The sequence below is a fragment of the Primulina tabacum genome, chromosome 6 (assembly GCF_025594145.1).
Source record: "Primulina tabacum isolate GXHZ01 chromosome 6, ASM2559414v2, whole genome shotgun sequence".
NCBI lineage: Eukaryota > Viridiplantae > Streptophyta > Magnoliopsida > Lamiales > Gesneriaceae > Primulina > Primulina tabacum.
Genome location: NC_134555.1, coordinates 10,220,102 through 10,237,689, shown reverse-complemented (window position 1 = coordinate 10,237,689; position 17,588 = coordinate 10,220,102). Strand labels below are relative to the sequence as shown.

At 34.9% G+C, this 17,588-nt stretch overlaps 2 protein-coding genes across 7 annotated transcripts; both read left to right on the top strand.

The window, feature by feature from the left end:
* The first annotated feature begins 3,044 nt into the window (after positions 1-3,044).
* On the top strand, positions 3,045-6,544 carry LOC142549140 (protein FLX-like 2). Of its 5 annotated transcripts, none has more exons than XM_075657942.1 (5): positions 3,045-3,227; positions 3,881-4,449; positions 4,928-5,073; positions 5,277-5,407; positions 5,745-6,544. In XM_075657942.1, the coding sequence occupies exons 2-5, from the start codon at positions 3,890-3,892 to the stop codon at positions 6,270-6,272; spliced, it is 1,365 nt and encodes a 454-aa protein (XP_075514057.1). In that variant the 5' UTR covers positions 3,045-3,227; positions 3,881-3,889; the 3' UTR covers positions 6,273-6,544. The 5 variants fall into 5 exon arrangements, with proteins under 5 accessions (XP_075514057.1, XP_075514056.1, XP_075514055.1 ...); XM_075657941.1 differs by having other exon boundaries at positions 3,871-4,449; XM_075657940.1 differs by having other exon boundaries at positions 3,046-3,227; positions 3,884-4,449.
* Positions 6,545-13,014: 6,470 nt separating this feature from the next.
* LOC142549139 (uncharacterized) lies at positions 13,015-16,647 on the top strand. Of its 2 annotated transcripts, none has more exons than XM_075657938.1 (7): positions 13,015-13,285; positions 13,401-13,534; positions 14,284-14,437; positions 14,971-15,087; positions 15,587-16,102; positions 16,197-16,373; positions 16,466-16,647. In XM_075657938.1, the coding sequence occupies exons 1-7, from the start codon at positions 13,163-13,165 to the stop codon at positions 16,637-16,639; spliced, it is 1,395 nt and encodes a 464-aa protein (XP_075514053.1). In that variant the 5' UTR covers positions 13,015-13,162; the 3' UTR covers positions 16,640-16,647. The 2 variants fall into 2 exon arrangements, with proteins under 2 accessions (XP_075514053.1, XP_075514052.1); XM_075657937.1 differs by having other exon boundaries at positions 14,971-15,096.
* Positions 16,648-17,588: the final 941 nt, after the last annotated feature.

Sequence of the window (17,588 nt, the reverse complement as noted above, 5' to 3'; positions counted from 1 at the left end):
TGACTCTTTCATCATACTCATGCATCGATTCTCCAGTTCTCATCTTGATATTATCAAACTTCTGAACAGCAATAGAAAGTTTATTCTCTTTGGTTTTTTCATTTCCTTCACAAAGCTGGATCAGCTTTTCTCAAATTTCTTTAGCTGTCTTACACATTTTGATCTTGCTGAAAGTTATTTTATCCAGCGTTTTGTACAGTATATCCTTTGCCACATTATCTAAATTTTCTTTTCTTTTGTCCTCAGCAGTCCATTCATCTCTGGGCTTTTCAATTCTATGAGGTGCCCCATCGGTGATTGCAACTGCTGTGTTGGCTTTCAGAATCTTCATTGGTCCGTCAGTGATGACGTACCACATATCATCGTCTTGTGCAGCTAAGTGAGCCTGCATCCTGATTTTCCAATCATCGAAGTCTTCTCTAGAAAACTATTGGGATCTTGTTGAAGGAAGACATAATCAATAGTTTGAGTAGAAATATTCTGAGACGAGATACAACTGCTCTGATACCACTTTAAAGGATCAGTTAGAAGGTGATAAGTGTTTAGAAGGGGGGGTTGAATAAACACTCACGGATTATAAATTCTTTTCGAATATTGGGTTCAGTTTAGTGACAAACTGACACTCGGTATCTCGTCAGTCGATAACAATCAGTTTAACTGAAAAACAGTTGCGGAAGTAAACTGACTGAAAGATAGAATAACTGATAGTAACTGAAATAAAATGCACACGATTTGTTTCTGGATGTTCGGAGAATAGAATAACTCCTACGTCACCCCTTCTATCACGAAGATAGGATTTTCACTAAAAGACTTTGATCGAATACAAACGTTGTACTGACCCACTTCAGTTTGGACTTAACAGTGCCAAAACTGAAACTCTTAGTTCACAATAACTTTTACAGTGCGTGACTGAATATAACACAACTGAATGAATCTAACAAAGATTTCAAAGTGCTAACAAGCTCGTAAATATAGCCTTGATTGCTACTGATATATCTGACTCACTCTTTATATTTGAATACGAGTGGTGCTTTTAGCAGAGTAATAGCAAGCTTGAATAGAATAGTAGTTCGTGTTGTTTGCTTCGACTGCTCTTCTCGCCTATTTATAGGCTTCCCTCTCAACGGTAATATTAAATAACATTTGAATCCATATATCCGTTGATTGCCACGTCAGTATTCTTGACATTCGTACACTGTAATCTCTGAAATGCGGCGTTCCACTACTAGTTGCAGTCTGTTGTACTATTTGTCAGTTGTCGTTCTCAACTGATGACGTGTACAACTGAGAGATTAGCTGAAAGATACTTTGCTGGAAAACTCATAGCTGATTGTTTCAACTGATCAGTTCCCAACTGATCAGTCAGTTAGATTCTGACGTAGATAAGATTTAGCTGGTACGCATTAATCTTCAGCTAATGACAACTAACAGTTGTAAGATTTTAGTCAGTTAAGCTCGTTTGCCTTTGATCAGTTATTCCAATAAGTTCGATGCTTAGTTTGTCAAATCACTGAAATTTAGTTTCCAACCATATGAATATGATTTATCAGATTATATATAATCCAACGTGTTTTTACTTTATTATGTATGTGTTTAAATTATTGTATTTCCAATAAATTATGTATCTAATTGAATTAAATAAAAATAATTAGACTTAAAAGCAATTTAGATTGGGGTAAATTTAATTTTTTAGTTAGATCACGTATCAATTTGTAAATTAACAAATATTTCGTGTACCAAATATTTTTTTACTGCTTCTTCAACAATTGAGGATTTTTATAATTTTGAATTTTTTTTTGTTTCACATTTGCGATCGAGGGCTCTTTTAACCTCAAATTCTATAATGAAATTTGGTCTTGCATTAACTTATTTTTTCAAATGAGCTCTTAATTATATCAACTTTCAATTATATCTGTAGACAATTAAATTCGTTGATCATAAAATTATGACAAGTACAAAATAATATTAAATATCAAAAAAATTATATTTATTGGGATATTAGATTCCTACAAAAAAAAATAGTTAATTGATATTTTAATATATTTTGTGAGCAAATCAAGATTGCAATCTTGTACTAAAAAGGGAAACGAATACTAATATTTTTAGTATTTGAAATCAAATATTATGGTTAATGTAAAGAAATCACCAAATCAATCATGAAGGACCAATCAAATTACGACACCTCATCAAATGAAAATGGAAAGAGTTTGCATCCTTCGACTATAAATAGAGAGACGGAGGGTCAAGAAAAATACAACACAGAAGGCAAAGAAGTAGAGAAGAATTAAAGACGTAAATTCTCTCAACTCAAGCTCTTCAAACTCAAGAAGATCAACGAAGTTCAAGGCGTGATTCAAGGCGTTCATCGTGTTCTTCCTCAAATCCATCCAAATTCAAAAGAATCTTGTTCTTCATCAAATTGAAGATCAACAAGTTCAAAGCACGATTCAAGGCGTTCATCATGTTCTTCTCAAATTTTGAAGTTTAATTCAATATCAAGGTTTTGACCCATTGAATTAACGTTATTGAAGAATCAAATCACTTTCCACGAAAATAAAACATTCAAGAAATTCAAATTATACAAGAGATCGTCATCGAAGAAAATAATCAAGGGATCATTTAGAGATTGTATCCACAAAACTTCATTTACTTTCAAAAATTCGATTTGTATCTGTATTTCTTTTGCGATTTTACGAAATAAAGAAATTTGCGTTATAATATCATTTGAGCCATTTTACAATAACACACACACATTAAATCGAGTCAAATGAGAGGGATTATAATAATATAGAATTTACCGGAATTTCCCGATTGCAATAAATAAGAATAATATAGAATTTATCAAGATTTCTCGCGTTCAATATATCTATAAAGTTGAGTGAGTTTGAATATAAATGTAGACATAACTCGATCTATTCCACGTTTATGTATGATAAAACATAATTTTTACCTTAAATTATTAACCAATATCCAATTTTTTAATGAGAAATTGGAAAATGAATTCTTACATGACCTAATTGTCCTCAACAGTGGTAGGCGTTAACATCTTATATAAATCAACGCCGCATTCATCTCTGATCTCTTCCCATTTTTCAGATTTTACGGATACAAAATGCACCTTCCTTCTTGCCGGGGTTTAATTTATAAATTTGAAGACTAATTTTCCGCAGGATTGCAGCTTTGGTTTTGGCTTTCGCTCCCGATCTGTCAATTCGCTATCCGATCAGGTAGAAACCCTATTCGCCTAAATTATCGTTTGATTACCTTTACCATTCATGCAGTTAAATTATCCGATCAGGATTAATTGATATGGTTTTTTTAATAAAAAATTACCTTGCGATTTGAGAGTTAGGCTTGTATATTAGCTTTTAGTTTTCTTTTGGTTTTTTAATTCTATAGTAACTTCAGCTATTATGTGTGGATGGTATTTTTTTTTTTTTTGAATATTGTTTGGATGGAAATTTGGTATGTTTGGTTCTTTAGATATTTGTGAAACTGAGGAATTGATGCAAATCAGTAACAGTTTAACTTGAGTCCATAGTCAAGAATATTATAACATTGTTTAAGAAGGCTTCAATGTTTGAAACAATTAATCTGTTAATATCCCATAAATCTAGTTCTTGACCAGGTTAATGTAGTTTCCCTTAAATATTCGGAGTTTTTGCGTGCTGGTCATTAAACATAATATGAGGCATCAACCTAAGGACCGCACCCGTTGAGACTCAGACTCCCCACTTAAACCCATTTCACACCCCCATTACCCTCGACACAGTTTTTAGGTCTGTGCTGCTTGTATCAAATGAGTATATGGTTTGTTTAAAAATGTATCTCTATATGCATTGTTAAGTGGTTGTTTCATGTGATAAAAAGTCAAGTTTAGCAGCTCATTATGTCAAGCCAAGGTAGAGTCCTTCCTCCTCACCTTCGTCGTCCACTACCTGGCCCCGGTGCATTGTATCCCGATCCTTATAGTTTGACATTTCCTCCACCAACTGCTGGTTTCCCTCCTTTTGAAATGTTACCGCCTCCTGAGGTAATGGAACACAAGCTTTCTGCACAACATATTGAGATGGAGAAACTTGCTACAGAAAATCAGAGGCTTGCGGCTACTCATGGATCTCTAAGACAAGATCTCGCCACAGCCCAGCATGACCTGCAATTAGTACATTCTCACATTGCAGACATGAAGTCTGAGAAGGAACATCAGACAAGAGGAATTATGGATAAACTTTCAATGATGGAGGCTGAACTTGAAAGTTCAAAGCGCATTAAGGTGGAGTTGCAGCAATCAAGGGCTGAGGCTCAGAACTTAGTAGCTGTGAGGAAGGAGTTGTTTGCCAAGGCGCAGCAGCTTACTCGTGATCTTCAGATGGCTCACTCTGAGGCACAACAGATTCCTGTTCTGATGTCCGAGCTTGACAGTATGAGACAGGAGTATCAGCATTACAGGTAGCCTTTTCTTTTCTTTTGGTTGAAATAAAAGATTCAAAATTATTGAATCTTGAAAAAGAGAATGCGAGACACCTCAAAATTTAGCTTGTATCTATGACAAAATGTCAAGAGGGTCCAACCTTTTTTATATCTCTTAATTTGGATTGTAATTAATAGATGCTGGATGATAATATAGTAAGATAAATATTGCAGATCTATATATTTATATGTTCCTAACAAAACTGCATTTGAAGTTTGAAAATTTTTGGGAAAATTTCCAAGACGTGAAGAGAAAACAAATGTCTTGGTTGTGCTGAGTTTAACCAGCATTCACATTTTCTACATATATTCATTCTGATTACTTCCCCTTTCTAGATTCCTCGAAGAGACAACATGAGTTAAATTATTACATTTTCCAACTTTGTTTTCGTGATTTTTTTCTAGTTTCGATTTGGTATTGCAGATATTATTTCTAATTGTGTTCGAATTTGTACAGAGCTACCTTTGACTATGAGAAGAAATTATACCATGATCATCTGGAATCTCTTCAAGTGATGGAGAAGAACAATGCTTCAATGACAAGAGAGGTGGAAAAGCTCAGAACAGAGTTATCTAACTCCACAAACTTCGATCCTAGAACAGGCATAGCATTTTCAGATTTTTTTCCTTTTCAATATATGTGTGCTGATTCAGGGGAGACCTATGAACTTTGAGGACGAGACTAGACCTTTTAAAAAAATTATAAATAAAATTTGAACTTGTTTTCCAGAGTCCCTTACTTTGTTTTCCCTGACAAATGTTCTCTTCAGATTTTTGGGAGCTCATGTATTACCATGATATCGCAGGTGGGTCACATGGTGGTTCTGCTGGATACCATGATATCGCAGGTGGGTCACATGGTGGTTCTGCTGGATACGCTGGAAGTGTTTCTGTGGCAAACTATAACCCTACCCAAAATGCCTACGGTGCTGCTCAGGTATAAGTTAGCGATTTTGAACCATTGATTAATAGTAGCTCTTTGAAAGCAGAAATTGACAATTTTTAAACCATTCGACTACAGTACGCCATCACTGGACCAAGAAAGCAGGATCGTACCTCGTTAATAATGAAATTGTGATCCCTATCATGTATTGGGGTCTATTTCATCGTGTATAAAATAATTCATATTCTTTCAAATGATAGATGTATAAATTTCACATCCTTGTCTAAAAAGTAGAAAAAATTCTGTTTTTTCTTAGCCTTTAAGGTTTATGTTCATTTGGTGTTTTAGTATTGACTTCGATCTTTGATTGTTTGATTTTTTATTGCAACAGGGCCAAAGTCCGTTTTTGGGAGGGGTTAGTGGGGCTGGTGCTGCCAGTGCTGCTGGCGGGGGAGCTGTTAACTACGATCCTTATAGAGGCCACACTGGAGCTGTAGCTGGTTATGATACCCAAATAGGCAACACTGGTACTGGTTATGACGCCCTTAGAGGACCAGCCGGATCTGCTTACAATGCTCAGAGAGGACCAGCCGAACCTAGTTACGATGCGCAGAGATATACATCTGGACCTAGTTATGATGCTCATAGATGGCCATCAGGACCTGGATACGATACTCAAAGAGGACCAGCTGGAGCTGTTTATGATACCCAAAGAGGACTGGTTGGGCCCAGTTTTGGTGGGCAAAGCGGAGTTAATTATGATATGCAGAAAGTCCCTGGCCACGATGCATCATCAAGAGCTACTACCGGGTCTCAAGGGCAGGTACCTCCGAACAACAATGCATCTGCTACATCGAGTGCGAGGGGTGGATCTGAGAATGATCCGGTGGCACGAAATGGAAACCCTGCTCGAATTTGAACTCAAAACCTCTTCTATCTGAGCAATTCATCTGTCCTTTTGTGGATGGGATGGAAAGTTCAGAGGGACGCCCAACCATTTGTGCTTGTGATTCTGGTGAATTTATTTGGTTTATTTTCATGAGTGTGGTACGAACGAAATTGTGTTGGTTTCTTTTTGCAACACCAGAAATCGCTTCTACTATGTATTAGTTGTGTTAAAAAACGTGTGCAGGTGATAAGCATCGAGTTGCTAAACAAGAATTGAATTTATTACTTGAAACATTACCATCTTCAGCGGCAAACCAAAATGTTTACAATTGGTTTTATCCATTAAGAATGATAGTGTTGTGAAAAAGTAAAAATTTATGGTAAAAAGTAAAAATCTCAAACTCTCAAAATTTACCAAACTATACACTTTATAATATTTTTTTCTCTACTCAATTGTGTTTTTCTTCACAAATGAGAGATCTATTTATAGGAAATCTTTACAAATAATCCAAAAATAAAATACATCATTACCTACATCATCACACACTAATTTTCAATATTTACAACTCTTATTTTCAACATTCAAATATTCAACATTCAAATATTCAATACACACATTTTAAATATATTTTTCAACACTCCCCCTTGTGATGATGATAATAATGATTGTCTTCATTACGTGTTTTTATACTGCCTCGTTAAAAACCTTACTAGGAAAAACCCAGTGGGATAAAAACCATAGCAAGGGAAAAAGAGTGCAGTCACGTAAACTCCCCCTCATGTTGACACGAACAATTCTTCACAAATTTCGTAGATTGCGCATCCCAATATTATATATATGTTTTCTGAATATTGACGTAGGAAGCGCCTTTGTGAAGAGATCTGATGAATTTTCACTTGATTGAATGTGACGAACATCAATACATTTATTCTTCTCAAGCTCCTTGGTGAATGCGAAGAACTTAGGAGGAATATGTTTAGTTATGTCGCTTTTTATGTATCCTTCTTTCATTTGAGCAACACATGCAGCATTATCTTCATATAGTATCACAGGCTTCTCGTCGAATGATAATCTGCATGAGATTTGGATATGTTGGGTCATTGATTTTAACCACACACATTCACGACTTGCTCATGTAGTGTAATAATCTCGGCATGATTTGATGAAGTTGTTACGAGCGTTTGTTTCTGTGAACGCCAAGAAATTGCAGTGCCTCCACGAGTAAAAACATATCCAGTTTGGGAATGTGCCTTGTGTGGATCAGATAAGTATCCAGCATCGGCATAACCAATTATACTTGGATTAGCATCTTTTGAATACAAAAGTCCCAAGTCTGTCGTTCCTCGTAGATAACGGAATATATGTTTAATTCCGTTCCAGTGTTTCTTTGTTGGATATGTGCTAAATCTTGCCAACAAATTTACGGCAAAAGATATATCAGGCCTTGTACAATTTGTAAGATACATAAGGGCACCGATAGCACTTAGATATGGTACTTCTGGACCAAGAATATCTTCATCTTCTTCACATGGTCGGAATGGATCCTTTTCTATGTTTAATGATCTAACAACCATTGGAGTACTTAAATGATTTGATTTATCCATATTAAAACGTTTAAGGATCTTTTCTGTATAATTTGTCTGGTGAACAAACATTCCACATTCTTTTTGTTCAATTTGTAAACCCAGACGATACTTGGTTTTTCCAAGATCCTTCATTTCAAATTCTTCCTTTAAGTATGACACAACTTCTTGAATTTCCTTATTCGTTCCAATGATGTTTAAATCATCAACATATACAGCAATAATTACGCATCCGGATGTTGTTTTCTTAATAAAAACACAAGGGCATATTGAATTATTTACATATCCTTTTTTCATCAAGTGATCACTTAGTCGATTATACCACATTCGACCAGATTGCTTTAACCCATATAATGATCTTTGTAATTTCACAGAATAACATTCTCTGGGTTTTGAACTTTGTGCTTCAAGCATCTTAAATCCTTCAGGGATTTTCATATATATATTATTATCAAGTGATCCATATAAGTAAGCTGTAACAACATCCATAAGACGCATTTCTAAATTTTCAGATACCGCCAAGCTAATCAAATACCGAAACGTAATTGCATCCATCACGGGAGAATACGTTTCTTCATAATCAATTACAGGCCTTTGAGAAAAGCCTTGTGCAACAAGTCGAGCTTTATATCTCACTATTTCATTTTTCTCATTTCGCTTTCGAATAAAAACCCATTTGTATCCAACAGGTTTTACACCTTCAGGTGTAAGGACTATAGGTCCAAAAACATTACGTTTATTTAGCGAATCCAATTCAAACTGGATGGCTTCTTTCCATTTTATCCAATCCTGCCGATTTTTACATTCACCAAAAGATTTTGGTTCATGATCTTCATTATCATTTATGATGTCGACTGCCACATTATAAGAAAATATATCATCAATTTCTTCTATATCTTTTCGGTTCCATATTTTTCCAGTATTAATGTAATTGATAGAGATTTCATGATTCTCGTCAGTTTGTGGTTCTGACAGAATATTTTCATCATCATGTGTTTCTTCAGGAACACCATTCTCTATTTTGTGATCATCATGTGTTTCTTCAGGAACATCATTCTTTATTTTGTGATCATCGTGTTTCTCTATAAATTTTCTTTTTCAAGGATTTTTATCCTTGGAACCGACTGGTCTTCCACGCTTCAGGCGTTTAATGACATCATGAGTATCTTCAATTTGTTTCTTTGGAATTTCAATTCGAGCAGGGGCATTTGCAGCATGTATATATGATTTAGCTACCCCTTTTGTGTCAGCAAATGCATCTGGTATTTGATTGGCTATTCTTTGCAAGTGTACAATTTGTTGTACATCTTTTTCACATTGTTTTGTTCTTGGATCCAGATGTAACAATGATGATACATGCCATGTAATTTCCTTTTCGGTATGTTTCTATTCTCCCCCTAACATTGGGAAGATTTCCTCATTAAAATGACAATCAGCAAAACGTGTTGTGAACACGTCGCCTGATACATCCAAAAATTCTCAGATGAGAAATGTCTGGTTCTTTACCAAATGCAAGCTGCAATGGGGAGTATTTATGATATGCACTTGGTCTGATGCGAATTAATGAAGCAGCGTGTAAAATTGCATGTCCCCATATAGAAATAGGGAGCTTTGTTTTCATAATCATTGGTCTAGCAATCATTTGCAGACGTTTAATCAATGATCTAGCCAATCCATTCTGTGTATGTACATGAGCAACAGGATGCTCAACAATGATTCCCATAGACATACAATAATCATTGAAAGTTTGGGAAGTAAATTCACCAGCATTATCAAGTCTAATTTTCTTGATTGTATAATCGGGAAATTGATTCCTCAATTTTATTATTTGAGCAAGTAATCTTGCAAATGCAACATTTCGAGTTGACAATAAACATACATGTGACCATCTGCTGGAGGCATCAATCAATACCATAAAGTATCTGAATGGTCCACGTGGTGGATGGATTGGTCCACAAATATCACCCTGAATACGTTCAAGAAACATTGGTGATTCAGTTTGGATTTTGGCTGGTGATGGTCTTATAATAAGTTTTCCAAGAGAACATGCTTTACATTGAAACTTATTATTCTGAAAGATCTTCTGGTCTTTCAGCGGATGACCATGTGTATTTTCTATAATTCTTCGCATCATTGTTGAACCAGGATGTCCCAATCGATTATGCCAATTGGTTAATATTGAAGAATTATCAACTACCATGTTTGATTCAATCGGACTTATATGTGTATAATGCAATCCAGTAGGGAGCATTGGTAGTTTTTCAATCACATATTTCTTTCCTGATTTATATGTGATAAGACACATATATTTCTTATTCCCTTCATTCATTGTTTGAGTATCATACCCATGGGAATATATATCATTAAAACTCAACAAATTTCTTTTCGATTTTGGTGAATATAAAGCATCATTGATAAAAAATTTTGTACCATTAGGTAACAAAAATTGTGCTTTACCACATCCTTTAATCAAGTCTACAGGACCTGATATTGTATTCACCGTTGTTTTTGTTGGTTTTAGTTCCAAGAAATATCTTTTATCTCGGAGGATAGTGTGCGTTGTACCACTATCGGGTATGCAAACTTCAGCTTTGCTCATAGCATTTTCCATTTTTTGAACTTCAAAAAAATATGCAATGAAATAAAATTACTGGCAATATATATTTAAATATAACACATATCATAATTATACAATAAAAAATTATATGGATACATGAAAAATAAATTATTGTACATTTATATTCTACCATTATATTGTTCATTTTCAGAGAAATCATTGAGAAAATCTGCAGCATCAATATTGTTCATTTCTATCCCACCAACATATTGATCATTTCCAGAGAAATCATTCATAAAATCACCAGCATCAAAATGAGTTGAATAACTCAAATGGTCACTGCATTCAGTGAAGTTGGTCTCATTTTCTTTCCCCTTTAATGATTCTTTATAAAGTTTACAAAGGTGTTCAGGGGCTCGACAAATTTTGGACCAATGTCCTGGAGTACCACATCTGAAACAAGAACTTTCATATCTTTTTGAGTGATTCTCATTAACACTTGTATTCTCATGATGCATTTTCTGTGGATGGTTTGGGACGCTCTTTTGAGATGAATTATAAAAATAACTATCTCTATTGTTTTCAAAACCACGGCCTCGACCACGACCATGGCCAATTCCGCGTCCACGTCCACGTCCACGACCTCGACCTCGACCAAAACCTTGTCTTTGAATTTGATTTTGGTTTCCGGGTTTAAATTCATTTTTACTTACAGCATTTACTTCTGGAAATGTTGTTGATCCAGTGGGTCGGGACTGATGATTTCTCATTAATAGCTCGTTGTTTTTTTCCGCCACAAGAAGACAGGCGATGAGTTCAGAATATCTCGCAAATCCACGTACTCTATATTGTTGTTGTAGAGTAATATTTGATGCATGAAACGTGAAAAATGTTTTTTCAAGCATTTCCGATTCTGTGACCTCATGTCCACAAAATTTTAGCTGCGAGATTATTCGATACATCGCTGAATTATAATCGCTGACTTTCTTAAAATCTTGGAATCTTAACATATTCCATTCATCACGGGCGGTCGGAAGTATAACTTCCCTTATATGTTCAAATCTTTCTTTCAATCATTTCCACAAAGCCATGAGATCTTTTTCAATTAAATATTCACATTTCAATCCCTCGTCGAGATGTCGACGCAAAAATATAATGACTTTTGCCTTTTCTTGTGATGTCGATATGCCATTTTCTTTTATTGTCTCACTTAGACCCAATGACTCAAGATGCATTTCTACATCGAGAGTCCATGACATATAATTTTTTCCCGTGATGTCGAGCGCAACAAATTCGAGCTTTGTCAAATTTGACATGGTGGTACTAAAAAAAATTACGATGCATTTTATTAGTTAATGAATATTGCAATACAAAGTAATGGATAAACAACAAGTACAAGCATTTGTAAAAATAAAGAAAACACACGAGGAGGATATTCTCCGATAAATAAAAGACTCGTGAGTATGATAACCAAAATAATTAAAAATAACCTTGAGAAAACCATCTTCTTTTTTCTTCGAAAATTTAGTGAAGAATAATTTTTAGAGAAGAAGAGAAAGTTGGAGTGATTGAATGTGTTTATGAGATCATATTTATAGGGCAAAAACTAGCCGTTTTGTTACCGTTTATGACCGTTGGTGTATAAAAAAATAAAGGTATGTATTTGTATAATTTTATGGTAATAATATGGTGTATATAATATTAGACATATTTAAATAATTATGTATATCATATCATATTATTATAATGATGTGTAATAAGATATTTTATTTAAAAATCTTATAGGCTTTTATACTTGTCATATCTCTTACCGGGAGTGTGGGATGTCGTCTTAACATCCTCCCAGGATTTATAACAAGTTTTTGAAAAATTTATTTTTATTATTAATAATAACATTATATTATATATTAAATATATACACAATAAATAAATAACAGTAAAATAAATATTATTACTTTTGTTACATTTTTTTTCTGTTTGGAGCTTGGAAAAGGATGGAGGACTTTTAGAGTTTCGTGCTGATAACGTGTTGTGAAAAAGTAAAAATTTATGGTAAAAAGTAAAAATCTCAAACTCTCAAAATTTACCAAACTACACAGTTTATAATATTTTTCTCTCTACTCAATTGTGTTTTTCTTCACATATGAGAGATCTATTTATAGGAAATCTTTACAAATAATTCAAAAATAAAATACATCATTACCTACATCATCACACACTAATTTTCAATATTTACAACTCTTATTTTCAACATTCAAATATTCAATACACACATTTTAAATATATGTTTCAACACACAGGAGTATTATTAATATTTTCAAGCATATATTTAATTGAAAAAATTTATTCAACTTGAAACTAATCATTTTGAATTTGAGTCTTGTCGGGATTAAAATTCCAACGTCAAACTAAAATATTTATACCAAGTCTTGAAAAATACTGTGCAAATCTGGGCCGACCCAAAACCCGCATAAGAACCAATTTCGTGACCCGACCCAAATCGCAAAACAAATTTAAATCCCAGTTTCCCGGCGTAGCGCCTTCAGGAAAACGAGTTGGTTCAGCGTCAATCCGAAGGTAAAACAAAAACATTAGCGAATTCAAGTATGAGTAGTTACTTATGGGGATTTTTTCAGGATATTCATAGATAGGAGATAAGTCGGTAAATTCATAGCCAGAAGTTTCATCCTCCCGTTTTCATTTTCTCGGGTTTTGCTATGATTATGCATTCTTAGTTTAAGAAATTTGTCACAGAATACGAGCCTTTCCCCTTGAAAGACATGGAATCAGTGGTGGCTACAGTGACCGGATACCACGGCTCTGAGAGATTCAATCTTATTAAACTGATAGCTTTGACCGGTGCTTGTTACGTTGGCAATATGAGTCGATCTATCACGCATTTGGTAGGATTTGAATCTATCGTATCTATGCAATTTGATGTAGTCAATGACTGCTGTGAGGTTGAGTTAGATTTGTGTCTTTTTAATATTATAGCAATTGAGTACTTGTGCATCACAGGTGTGCTGGAAATTTGAAGGAAGAAAATACGAGCTTGCAAAGAAGTTTAAAACGGTGATAGTTAGTCATCACTGGATTGAAGAATGTGTAAAGAAAGGGCGCCGAGTTTCGGAGACTCCATATACCTTTCAGAGGTATGGCTTTTTCTGAAGATTGGAGATTATGTTAGTTTTATGATTGTTGTTGCATTGGTTCTTTCATTTAATGTTTTTGCAGCTACTATTTATTTAATTTGAAGTAGAATATATCTAAGCTGATAGGTGTTTCTGGTGAAAAACTGTGAATTATGCACTTTTGCTGTATGTTTATGCAAGTTGTTGAACATCTAAGGACGGGCAGCAATTTGTTGAAGGGTGATATGAATGGACCAAATGGTCAAGGACCAATTTGTTCTGTAATATCGAGGTAGCTGACACGGATATCTAAGCTCCATGGTCGGCTAATGGTTCACTAACTTTTTTGATGGATGTTGTTTATGCTTTCGTTTGCCATTGGGTTTTAAATTTATTTACGTAAAATACTAATAAGGAAGCCGTTGATGTTTAGCATTTTGAGAAAATAAGTATTTCAACGATTATGCATCATCACAATGACTATAGATTTGTAGATACATCATCACGTTATAATGTCGGCACTTTGAAAATTTGAGTACTTCCTAACTTGTTATAATGTTATGTAACAGTTTTTTTTATAGCTTCCTACCTACCTGACATTTAATTGGATAATCATGATGAATATTAGTTAGCTTGTTTTGTGCCCTGATATGAACAACAAATGGAATGAACTGCATCTAACTATTGTTTGGACTCTTATTAAGGATGATTTTTTTATACAACTTGTTTTCGACCCTAATATGAACAACACATGACTGATTTTTTTATAGTGCGCAAGAGGTAGGAACACTGTGTTCCAACATCTCATTAAGGATTAAGCAAGCTCGTGTTCAATCAAAAGTAAGAGAAACCTCAAAAGTGCCTTTGCTTGAAGTTGCAGAGGCTAATGTTGATCCATGGGCGGGCTTCAACTTTTCAAATGAGGTTTGCAATCTGATATTTATTTCTTATAGATCTTGCTTCTTTTTTTTAAAAAAAATCAAGGTTTCATTTATGTCTCTGTATTTTCTTTCATGGATTGTAAAACTGAAGCTGATATACTCATTAGTGATCCAAGTATACAGAATACATGCTTTATTCCTGCAGAATATATTAGGGTTTTTGAAGAACCAATTTATATTGGTTTTTAGTTGACTATATTCAGAAATAGTAGATTATTACACTTTAAAAGAAAAGCAAATTATCACCTGAAGCATTAAAGACAGCCCAACATGTCTTGTCCTATTGATGTACGCACGATATGATGAAATCTTGGGGTAATGCCTTTTCTTGGCAACTCACCAATTCTCTCATGGATAGCTCTATTTTCTACACCTTTGGCTGCACTTTGATGGTAGTTTTGAGGTTTGTTGCTGTTTCAAATTCTTTATGATTCCTCTGTATCTTACAAATATTTGCTGCCTTATTAGCATTATTTTATGTTGACTTAGTAATCATCTTTACCCATGCTGATGCAGCACAACCATGGTTCTATCAGACCAACTGGGAACTGGAAAACAACTGAAAAAATCTCAAGAAAGAACAGTCCTGGAAGCAGCAATTGTCAACTTGAGGCTGTCAATTCCGAGCCCATGGTTAGAGAAGTATGGAAACATGCATACAATTTTTGGTTTATTTGGTTACTTACAAGAGCAGCCGAAGGCTGTTTTCTCCTGCCTAAATTAGCTTGAACAGTTACACCAAGTGATGAGGAATGCATTCCATTTAGGAAAAATAATATGCTTCTTCCCTTTTCACCATACCTTTAGATCATGGAAGTCAAATTTTTCTTTGAACTATTGATTGCTCGGGTAGTGCCAGGCCTATTTTTCCTGCAGTGGCAATCAAATTTTCTGTTTCTGTTTCACATTGACTTTCATACCTCTAATATGTCATTTTGGCCTTGTATATTATATTATTATTGTATTTTTTCACCAATCATCTTTAGCTTGTTATGATTAAAGTTTATCCGTGTTTCCTCCTGAGTATGCCACCTGACAAGTTATTAACATCTGTTCATACTATTTTAATGGTCTATTTCATAAATAGAACGAGTAACCAAGTGCTTCTGAGCCTACACATTTCTTCTTACAGAGAAAACGGAACTCCACTTCATCAAAACCACATTGCAGAGGTAGGAGGCTGGTTAAAAAGCAAATCACCATGGTGGATTTGGCATCAACTTCAAAGTTCGAGCGAGAGTTTCCGTTGGTGAAAGTGCTTCCTGAAGACAATATCAGTGAAATTCTGTTTGACAGGTCAAAGGTTGACACACAACAAAATGCTCCTACCAGGCACACATCTGACATAACATGCCCTAGAAATCGGCTGAGTAATAATGATTCTATAGATGTAGAAGAGATTGAGGTTGTGAATATTGAAAATGAGAACGATTATGTTCGTGGTGTCCCATGTTTGCTCAAACCTCCAGAAGAAAGTCTTGAAATAGTTCTAGATGATCATTTTGACAATCATTGTTGTATGACACAGCCTATGCCAACAGAGTTGTCATGTGTCATATGTTGGACCGATTTCAGTCCCACCCGAGGAGTGCTGCCATGCGGCCATCGTTTTTGTTTCTCATGCACACAGAACTGGGCAGATCAGCTGGTGAGCGCGTGCCATTCCGTGATAATTACCATCTAGTGTGTATATATATTTGATTGTAATCCTTCTTGATACTAACTGTTATTATTCTTTGCAGGCTTCCAAAAAGAAGCCCTCCACATGCCCTCTGTGTAAGGCTGACTTCATATGCATCACCAAAGTGGAAGACGCCCTCTTTTCAGACCAGAAAATATATTTGCAGACAATCCTGAACGACAACTCAAAAAATGATGTATACATCCTTCCTGATGAGTCAGACCATCTCCCTAACAATGTATGTGTTTCGGTTTTCTCATTCCATATTATTCTGTTATCGGTCTATTCTCAAACTCATCAAGGTATTTGTTATTCTTTGATGTTGTGTAGCCATCGGTACATGTTTGTTTTCGATGCTCCAGTAGAGAACCTGTGGACCTTCTTGTTCTCTGTCATTACTGTAAAATTCGAGTTGTTCATTCTTACTGCCTCGATCCACCTTTGTTTCCGTGGATATGCTTCCAATGCAAAGATCTCCAAATGATCTATCTTCATAACCGATAGTTCACTTCGACTGTCTTTTATGTAGAGCATGTTGTACACTATTTGATCATTTGCATCCCATTTGCACAAGGATGAGTACGTAAAAATAACTCAAACTGTAATCATATTTCAAAGATTTAATCTATTGATTTTGTTTTATCAATTTGTTGGAAGTTTATGGCTTCAGTTTACTTGAGAACTGTGATAATGAGCGCAGCTGCATGCAAGGGCAATTTCCGAACACAATTGTCTATTCAATCTTTCAAATTGTATCTTGTATGTAGTTTGTATATGTGGGTAAATAACAAGCATTTCTAAAATAAATATCAAATATTTAATAAATATCAATAATTAAAATAAGCATCAACAAAATTATATATCATAAAATCATTAAAATCGTAAAGCTTTCAATCATATATCATTTGGGTGAAGTTTGATCTTTGAAAGTGACTAGCTTTTATCCTCCGATCGACTGATCAGCCTTCAGCTCCACATGACCCATGGGGGTGTGCACTAGGCTCCACCATAGAAATACGATCGTCGGAATCCCTTTGGGGCCTTGGCCCGTATATGGGGTCTCTCTGGGGCCTTGACCCGTATATGGGCTCCCTCTGGGGCATTGGCTCTCACGTCATCCTCACAAAATTTTAAGTTCACCGTCCTCACATAAACGGATCCCCCACAAATCATATATCATATGTCACAATCAATTCACATTCCTCAAAATATTTTTCATCTTCTTTAAAAATCATAAAATGACACAGGTTTTCAAAAATAGCATTTTTAACAGTAAAAATTGCACAGCTTTACCATAAATCGTAAAATAACATATTATCATCAAAATCATCATTTTAAATCATAAAATATCATTAAGGCCGTAGACCATCTAGAAAGTGCCTCATCTTCTCTGCAGCATCCCTAGCAATGAGGGGTACAAAGTGACAACCACTATCAAACTTCCTCACAAACT